The 9,938-nt window shown below is 30.0% G+C and overlaps 1 protein-coding gene across 2 annotated transcripts in view; it reads left to right on the top strand.

The window, feature by feature from the left end:
* LOC117168008 (polyadenylate-binding protein 4-like) overlaps positions 1-9,597 on the top strand; it is a 12,607-nt gene extending 3,010 nt beyond the window's left edge. Inside the window, exons 2-4 of one of the 2 annotated variants that reach the window (XM_033353322.1) lie at positions 330-640; positions 3,248-4,187; positions 9,040-9,597. In XM_033353322.1, the coding sequence (XP_033209213.1) occupies positions 330-640; positions 3,248-4,187; positions 9,040-9,482 (1,694 nt within the window). In that variant the 3' untranslated portion in view covers positions 9,483-9,597. Of the gene's footprint in view, positions 1-326; positions 641-3,247; positions 4,188-9,039 lie in introns of both variants that reach the window. The other variant, XM_033353321.1, reaches the window with a different exon arrangement.
* The last annotated feature ends 341 nt before the right edge of the window (positions 9,598-9,938 follow it).

The following is a 9,938-nucleotide window of genomic DNA, read 5'->3' as shown; positions in this document are numbered from 1 at the left end:
TTTCAACGAATTGCAGAATTTCAAATCTCAAATTTCTTTTTGTTTCAATAGATGTAATAATTTACATTCTTCAAACTCATTATAAAACTATTGCTAATTAATACACTTCTGCTCAAGAATTTTTTTAGATCAATCACCGGAAACGAAAGTTTTAATCGGATACTAACCAAGAATTAATTTATAATCTGAAATCAATAACTTTAGCTTACAGATATCTTAAAAAGTTTCTTCTATTGAAAATAAAATCAGGTTTTCTTGAAATATAATTTGACAATGTATGTTTTGTGAAGCGAAAACTTATGAGTTGGGATTTGTAATTTATGTTGCAGCTGAACGTGCGTTGGATACCATGAACTTTGACATGATAAAGGGCCGACCGATCCGAATAATGTGGTCTCAACGCGATCCTTCCCTTCGAAAGTCTGGAGTTGGCAACGTCTTTATCAAAAACCTGGACAAAAATATTGACAATAAAGCCATGTACGACACGTTCTCGGCATTCGGAAATATATTAAGTTGTAAAGTCGCCCAGGATGAAACTGGCGCGTCCAAGGGTTATGGCTTCGTGCATTTTGAGACTGAAGAAGCTGCAAATAAGTCCATTGATAAAGTAAATGGCATGTTGCTGAACGGAAAGAAGGTGAGATCATTTTTTCTAATTAGTAGGTGGCCGCTGGACTGGGAAATAACCGAGAATTTCTTTTACTTTAATTTTTAATAGCACATAATAACACGTCCTTAACGGTAAAAAATATCTTTAAAAATATTTATCGAGTAAGGAGAGCGAATATATTAAATTTTAGGTAACATCTGCACACTTTTTGTCCCTTATTTCACTTTTTTTCGCTTCAATGCGAACGGAATTGATAGAATAAAATTTTTTTTGTGAAATATTCATCTCGTTTTGATAAACATTCTACAATAGGGTTTAAAAAAGTATTCATATTTTGTTGGCAATTCCACTATTTTGGTAGAAAATTCCTCTTTCTGGGTTAAAAATTCAAATGTACAGTTGAAAATTAATGTTTTGGTTGAGCATTCAATTATGTTCCTGCAAATTCATATTTTTTTGTCATAAAGTCAACAGCTTAGTTGATAGCATAATTTCTTTGTAAAAAATGATTTTTTTCATGAAAATTCACCGATTTGGTTGTAAATCATCTTAGATTTTGCTGCAATGTTGTCCGTTTTTATAATCTTATTGGAAAATTAATCTTTTTTGGTCAAAAATTTAACCGTTTTGTTGAACATTCGTCTTTGAGGTAGGAAATTAATTTTTTGCCGATAATTGATTTTTTGCTGTTAAAAATTCACTTATTTGGTTGTAAATTAATTTTCCATTCAAAATTCATGTTTTTTGGTTTAAAAGTTCATCTATTTATTAAAGAATTCGTCTTTTTAGCTTAAATATGCAACACCGTGGTTGCACTTTGTAGTACTTTACAAAAAATACTTTTTTTGGTGTTGAAGAATCGCTTATTTGGTTGCAAATTATTAACTTTTTTTTATGAAATTTGATATTTTCGGACCCAAACTTCAACTATTTTGGAAAAAAATATCTTTAGCTACAAAATTCAACTGATTCGTAAAAATTGGTCTTTTTAGCTTTAAAATTCAACAATTTGGTAGACAGTTAGTATATTTAGTTAAAATTTCGTATTTTTGTGTACAATTTCCCGTTTTTTTTTATAACAATTTGGCCTTTTTGGTAATAACATGTCATTATTTTGTGTTAAAAATGTAATTATATTTTGAAGATTAAACTATTTTGTACAAAATTTGTCTATATCTTTTATGGTAATAAATAATACATTTTTCTTCGATTTTGGTTAAAAGTTAAACTATTTTGTTGATATCTCGTCTCTTTTCTTGAAATTTCAACTGTTTGGTTGAAAATTAATTTCTTTGAAAATTCATCTTTGTTGAAAATTATATTTTTTCGTTAAAATGTAACTTTTTTCCATTTGATTCTTCAACTATCTTCTACAAAATTGATCTTTTTCGATTGACATTATATTATTTGGTTAAAAATAAAACGGTTTTTGGTTGAAGGTAAATGTTTTTTGTTTCATAATTCGATGATTTGGTTAAAAATTAAATAATTTTATCAAAAATCTAACTATTTTCTAAATCATTTAACTTGAAAGTTGAACTTTTTTTTGGAAAAGTAAAACATTTTGGCTTTAAATCTTAGGTATTTAAAACATTTGATTTTTAATTTAATAGTGTGCGTATTATGGTTCAGTTTTGCCTGTTTTAATTTGCAGTTCAGTTAAACTATGTTTTCGAATGGGAATTTTTCTCAGCGATAAGGCTACGATAAGATATTTTGATAATTTACTCGTAAAAAAACTCGCATCAAAACACGGTTTATACCATGATAAAGCTTAATTTATTGCGGTTAAAAGAGTCCCCATTTTTTTATATACACAAATTTGTTTAGAAAATATCCTTCGCAGAAAGATGAAAATCGTGGTTTTTTCGCAACCCTGTCCTTGCTTGACTTTAGATGAGGACATCCTTGAAATTAACAATTTAAAAAATTTGAACAAAATCAGGAGATGCTTAAATATTTTGCCTATACATACGTCAAAACAAAATTGCAATATATTAATAGCAATTAACATAAATTGAATTTGAACATGACTATGCCATCTCTCGTAATATACGTAGTAAAGAGTTATATTTTAGCTTAAATTGTAATATATAAATGTCACCTTGGGGGGTCTGCTCATTCATCAAGTTCTGAAAAGAGAAGACCCTTCAACTGCGGTATGTGTGTCCTCACACCCACGCTATCATTCATCGATCTTCCAGGATTATTTTTGATTAATTAATAGGTTTCAATATTGTCATTCCCAATTATTATTCGATTGCATTTGTTGAAATTTTGCAAGCAGTTTAAGACAAAATGTAACTACTTCGCATATTACGAGAGATAGCACAGTCATGTTCAAGTGCAATTTACGTTCATTGGTAATAATATTTTTAAATTATTTTTTACGTACGTATAGTCAAAATATTTAAGCATCTCCGTGCTTTTAAAAAAAAAATTTTAAGTTCAGTTCAAAGATGTCATCTAAAGCCTTCTTATCCGCAATAAGGTTAGCTTTATCATGGTATAAGCTATGTTTTTTGCGATTTTTGTTTTACGAATAAATTACCAAAATGTGCAGCTGTTTTAGAGGGGCCTTCGTAAAGTGAACGGAGTAGTTTGTAATATTAATTTGATGCTATTTTGTTTCAGGTATACGTTGGCAAATTCATTCCCCGCAAGGAACGCGAAAAGGAGCTCGGCGAGAAGGCCAAGCTCTTCACGAACGTTTACGTGAAGAACTTCGGGGAAGACATGACCGACGAAAAACTGAAGGACATGTTCGAGAAGTACGGCACCATTACCAGTCATAAGGTAATGAGTAAGGACGATGGCAAGTCTCGAGGTTTCGGTTTTGTCGCCTTTGAAGATCCCGATGCAGCTGAGCAAGCTGTAATTGAATTGAATGGTCGCGAGATTTCGGAAGGAAAATGCATGTATGTCGGCCGAGCCCAGAAGAAAGCAGAACGTCAACAGGAGTTGAAGCGTAAGTTTGAGCAACTCAAGATTGAACGTCTGAACCGCTACCAGGGTGTAAATCTGTACGTGAAAAACCTCGACGACACGATTGACGACGAACGTCTCCGCAAGGAGTTTACTCCTTTCGGAACTATTACATCGGCCAAGGTGATGATGGAGGAGGGGCGCAGCAAGGGCTTTGGCTTTGTCTGCTTCTCGTCTCCCGAGGAGGCCACGAAAGCAGTTACCGAAATGAACGGACGTATTGTGGGTACGAAGCCACTTTACGTCGCCCTGGCTCAACGTAAGGAAGACCGCAAAGCACATTTGGCTTCGCAGTACATGCAACGGATGGCCAACATGCGTATGCAACAGATGGGACAGATGTTCCAGCCTGGCACTGGCAGCTACTTTGTGCCAACTCTTCCACAACCCCAACGATTTTATGGACCACAAATGGCACAGATACGTGCCACACCTCGCTGGCCCGCACAACCGAACCAAGTACGACCAAATGCCCAAACCGGAAACTCTGGATTCGCCAATATGCAAGCTCAATTCCGAGCTGCGCCTCGCGTTCCTGCTGCTCAGGCGGGAGCCATGCGCAATGCTATTTCTGCAAGACCTATCACAGGTAGAGATTATGCTTGTTATTTACATTGCTTTATGCAGATTTTTCTTTTAGGTTTGCTCATTGCGAGTGCAAGAAAATGCAGAAGGGTGTACATTTTTAATTTAAAGAACTTTTAAATACGTGTGACTGAAAGTTTATAAACTATTTTCAACGTGAAGTAGTCCGGCTAATGGGAAAGCTAGTCAAAGCTATGTACATTTTTTTTCTGAAATTTGGAATTGTATACAAAATTTGGCCAGGGTATCAATGACTACATTAAGTAACACATTTTTATGCTGATCAATATAAATAAAATGTTTTTTAAATAATAATGAAATGTAAATTTAAATGTTGATTTGGCTCAATTCTTAGCTACATTTTTGATTCTAGGCTACATTTTGCTAAAATTAAGCTCAAATACCCAGTGGAAGCAAGTATAAATGAGCAGTAATTCAAATTTTGCATTATATTTTCTCTCTGAAAAAAAGTTTTTCTAACAATATTCAACGTGTTTTAAAGCCAAAATTAACCATTTTTGGAGCCCGCGCAAGGCGCCTCCCCATGAGATCCCATGTTTTTTGACACGACTTTAAACAGTGATAATTTAAATTTTAACCTAGAAAGGGCCCCTTAAAAAGACATTACGTGAAAGAGGACACATTTCTCCGCCAAAAAAAGAACTAATTTTAAAGATTTTTCATCGGTTCGATCCAATAGCCGGACTACCTTAAAAGTAACTTCATAATAATATATTCTTATTTAAAGTATTTTAATCAATTTAAAAAATTGTTTCAGTCTAAAATATTCCATTTTTAACCCATTCAATTCGAAATTTTTAATTAAAAAGATTAATTATTGAATATTTAGAAATATTTGAATTTTTATTTAAGGCCAGTAAATTGAAGCCAAATATTTAAAAGTAAAGAATCTTTAACTGAATTGTTTGACATAGAAAGCCTGGAATCGTTAAATTTTCGACAGAGCCTTTAAACTTTGAACGTTACAATTTTAATTGTTGTATTTGATGACATTTTTAAAGTTTGTTGTATAATTTACAAATGAACATCTGCAGAAAAAATTTGAGTAATTTTAAGAGATATTTAGGAATTTTAAAAAGATTAAAAATTATCATGCAAATTTTAGAAAGTTTTCTTAAAATCTTCTAGAATCTTTTTTGAAAATTTTGTTTGAATCTTTGATTGTAGAAGAAATTCAATTCAAATTTTAAAGTTCATTGATTGATTTTTTAATTTAGATAATTGAAAATGATAACGTGGATTTATATTTTTTTATATTGCAAAATGTTTGCAACTTCAATTTTATACACGAAAATTATTGAGTATTTGCATAAATTTTTTAAGCAAAAGCTTTTAAATTTCAATTTTAAAAGTTCAAAATTTAACAGTTTTACTTTGAGTGCTTTCATTTGCAGCTCAGTTTTTAGTACCTCAAGTGGAATTTTTTTTTAAATGTTTGCGAACCGAGAAATGACCGGGAACTTTATTTCGTCGATTAAAACGGCCACCCTTAAAAAAATCCTGAAGTCGGAGAGTTTTTCGATTAAAAATGATAAATAACCGTGAATAATAAAACATTTGTTGTTTAAAGCTGTTTGTCAAAAAGCAGCGTAACAAGGGTTTTAGTTCAAATTAAACTCAATACGCAAAAAGGGCCTATCAGCCTCTACTGAATTTTGCAGCAAAAAATATATTTATGATCTTAATTGATTACAAAGTATTTTAAAAATTGATGAGAACATTCCTTAGAAAGAAAAAATATTCAATTGTTATGATTTCATTCAGTTTAGCATGCGTAATTTAAAATCGATTTTCGATAAAGAAAATTTGTAATTGATCAACAACTCTGTCCTTTAAGGATTTAAAATGGAATAATAATTGATTTTACAAGACCATTCGGAATAGGTTCAAAATTCAAGAATTTCCCGATTTTAAACGTTGAAAATGAAACTGTTTCAATTAGAAAGTTTTATTAGTTAAAGACATGTGAACGCCGGATTGAAATTTAATTTGTAAATCGAATTCTTCAATTTTTATGTATGAATAACAATTAAACCCTATTATTCCTATTAAAAAAAAATCTTAGTAAGTTAAAGAGATGTTTAGAAGTTCTAAAAAATTTAAATTAATTAAAAGTTTAAAATAATTTCAAATAATTGAAACGTCCTAATTAAAAAAATATAGATTTTTTCAGATTCGGAAAGACAAAATTAAGCAGTATAAGAATTGTGAAAGTTGTAAAATAATAAAAAGCATTTCCTTAAGACCCTTAGGAAAATTAAAAATAATTTTTTGCTTTGAAAAATTAATGTTAAGAAAAGATAAAGAAAGTTTTACAAAATGGTTCTGAAAACATTTCAAAAATATTATTTAAAAAATTTGAAACATGATTTTTCAATATTTTGACAAAAAATTGGAATCTTTAAACTATTCAAAATAAATATTAATTTGAAATAATGTAATGTATGTAAATTATAATTAATAATTACATTGCTTAAAATTGAAGTTGAAAAGTGTTAGTAACTTCCATTTTATACATAAAAACGTAATATATCACTTAAAATGCATTTATCTTGTAAGGAAGTAAGGCACGCAGGTCAGGGAAATCATGGAAATGTCAGGGATTTTGACGGAAAAAAATTACAGAACTAAGGACATTTCGATAACGAGAACTATAAATAATCGTCAAAAATAATAACTTTTGGACTGTAAATATATTTGGGTAGGGAAACTTTGAGAACGAAGCTGTGCGGTCACTCTGCTTTTTGAACATTGTAATGTTTGTCTATTAATTAAAAAATTTATATTAATGCTAGAATATCGTTTTATTTGCAAAGAAAAATTCTGTCCAGTCAAAAAAGTTTTGATTTAGTGTCCGAAAAAATAGCAAGCAAAATTTTTTAATCTGTTAATGTCTTCTGTGTTCTTTTGGAAAAATTATAAATAAAAACAATATTCACGAAGTTTAAACGCATGATAAAATATGCAATTTATATTTTAAAGTGAAGCGTTTTAAATTTAACATTTTTGAATTGGAAAAGTTAAGCATTAACTCATTTTAAATTAAAATAATATACCTTAATAAACAAGTTTAAATTAAAGGCACTCAAACTTGAACAATTTCGAATTGAGACTCGGAAAATGTTTAATAATCAGAAAAAAATGTATTGACAATAGCTTAACTTTGTGCTTTAAAAATCTTGTATGAATCGCAATTTAAAATTTGTTTGTAGTTGCGAAAGGGTCCTTTAAAATTTTTACAGACTTTTTGACTTATTTGAAAACCGTAAACAAAAAGGCATCAGGTTTTCGAAAAAGCCATTTTTGTATTTATGCAGAATTGTTTTACATAGAAAGCTTTGAATCTGTAGAATTTCGAAGAGCTTTTCAACTTTTAACGTTACAATTGAAATTGTTTTGTTTAAAAAGTTTTTAATTTTTAAGTAAAATCGTTCAATTTTGACTAATAAATAGCAATTGAGCACTTATTATTTGTAAACAAAATTTGAGTAATTTCAAGAGATATTTCGTAGTTTTGAAAAAATTCAAAATTAATTCAAAAACTTGAAATGTCTTCAAGTAATTGAAAAGAAGTGTTAAAATTTTTATTTAGAACTTCCAAATACATTTTAAAAGTATAACCGAATTTTGGCTAAACTTTTGTAAAATCCTGCAAATTAAAAAAAAATCCTTAAGATCTCCCAGGTTCTGTTTTGATCATTTTGGAAATCTCTTTAAATCTTTTTAAATTTTCTGTTACAATAATTTTCCTAAATGAAAAATCATTTTCCATTTTTCTAGGAATCTTAAGAAAATGTTTTTATTCTTTTTAAACCTTTCACAATTTTTAAAAAGTTTCTAAATTTTTTGATTGAAATTTGCAAAAATTTGCATTTTGTCTTAAATTCAGCTGTGGGTATTTGCACCAAAATTTCGGTACGAATAGCCCAATTTTTTCGGGTCACAAACTTCTTGTAAATGATTTGCAATCATTTCAAGATCTAAATTTAATTTTTATATTTTGAAAACTTCTAAATATCTCTTAAAACTGCTCTAATTTTTTCTACAAATAATAACTTCTAGATTTCACAATATTTTGAAATAAAATGTTAATGTTTTTGAAGGATGCTTAAACTATTTCAAATGAAAACAACTTAACTTTTAATTTAAAAACTGTTAAGTTAAAAAAATATATTTTTAATTTGTCTAGCTTCAAATCACTTCAAAAAAATATTATTTTGAACATTTTTAAAGTTCATTGCTTTATTCTTTAATTTAGAGCATTGAAAATGTTAACGTAGATTTATATTTTTGGAATTTAATCTGAATCTTTGAACTCTATAATTGACAAAAGTTCTAAATTTTGCAGTTTATCTACATTTCATTTCAAATTTTTCAATTGAAAAGTGTTAGTACCTTGCATTCCATGCATGTAAATTTAATGTGTTGTTTATTTCTTTAAATGGAAAAATGTTTAGAATAGAGTTCGATTTAGTAAATTTTATTGATCGTGAAAAATGTTTGCGAATCGGGAAAAAACCGTGAAATGACCGGGAATTTTTTTCTTCGATTAAAACGGTCACCCTGATTAATAAATTAAGTCAGGCAACAGGTCATATTTTTTATTTTTCTATCATATTTAGTCTTTCTCTCTAAGCTGGAATTATTTAAAAGCTACTAATGAATTACTGAATTTTGTTACTAAACTCTATTACTCTGTTAGTAACTTTGTAATAATTCCGATTTGAGAGATAATTTTTTTCGAAATGAATTGACGCTCCTTGATTGAGAAAATCAGGGAATCTAAAACAAAATGTTGACCCATTGATAAACACAAATCTAATTTGTTTTTCTAGGTCAACAAGCTGTGGGAGGTGCAAACATGCAAGGACGTTCGATGGCTGGTCCAGCGGTTGGAGTATCTCCTCAGAGCCGTCCACCAAATTACAAGTACACAGCCAATATGCGAAACCCGCCACAACCGATGGCAATTCCAGTTCAACCTCCGGTTCAGCAAGCGGTCCACATTCAAGGGCAGGAACCTCTGACTGCCTCCATGTTGGCAGCAGCTCCACCGCAGGAGCAAAAACAAATGTTGGGAGAGCGACTCTTCCCGTTGATTCAGTGTATGTATCCTCAACTTACTGGCAAAATCACCGGTATGTTGCTGGAGATCGACAATTCGGAATTGTTGCATATGCTCGAGCATAGCGAATCATTGAAGGCCAAGGTCGAGGAAGCCGTAGCTGTACTCCAGGCTCATCAAGCCAAGCAGGCAGTGGCTTCAAAGAAGGAGTAATAATACTTCCTTCTTCTTTATTATTATTATTATTATGATTATGATTATTATTAATATTCTGTTCAAAACATTTGACTAAATTTCATTTCTTGCAATAAATTTTTCTTTCCGTTTAGTCTGCTTTCTTCTGTTCTACGACCTACTACATTTAGTATTACGACAAAGAAGAAAATATTGATACAAATTGAATAGAAAAGACGTTGCAATTCTGTTAAAACTACTTAAATTTTACTTTAAATTTACTTTATTTTTAAAGATATTTAATTCAAGGCAACAGAAAACAAGATTCTTGCACATTCAAAAAATATGAATTTGTCGCAATCAATAGTCATGCTTTTTTCCTAAGATTATTTATAAGATACGTTTTAGGCTGGTTCTACATTCATCACATTGCGGGACGCATCTAGGATTTTAACATTCTTTAGAAAATATTTGTTCAATTTGAAAATATTTCTT

This window comes from Belonocnema kinseyi, chromosome 2, assembly GCF_010883055.1.
Source record: "Belonocnema kinseyi isolate 2016_QV_RU_SX_M_011 chromosome 2, B_treatae_v1, whole genome shotgun sequence".
NCBI classification, from domain to species: Eukaryota; Metazoa; Arthropoda; class Insecta; order Hymenoptera; family Cynipidae; genus Belonocnema; species Belonocnema kinseyi.
The sequence above is the reverse complement of the archived record's forward strand: the minus strand, read 5'-3'. Positions and strand labels throughout refer to the sequence as shown.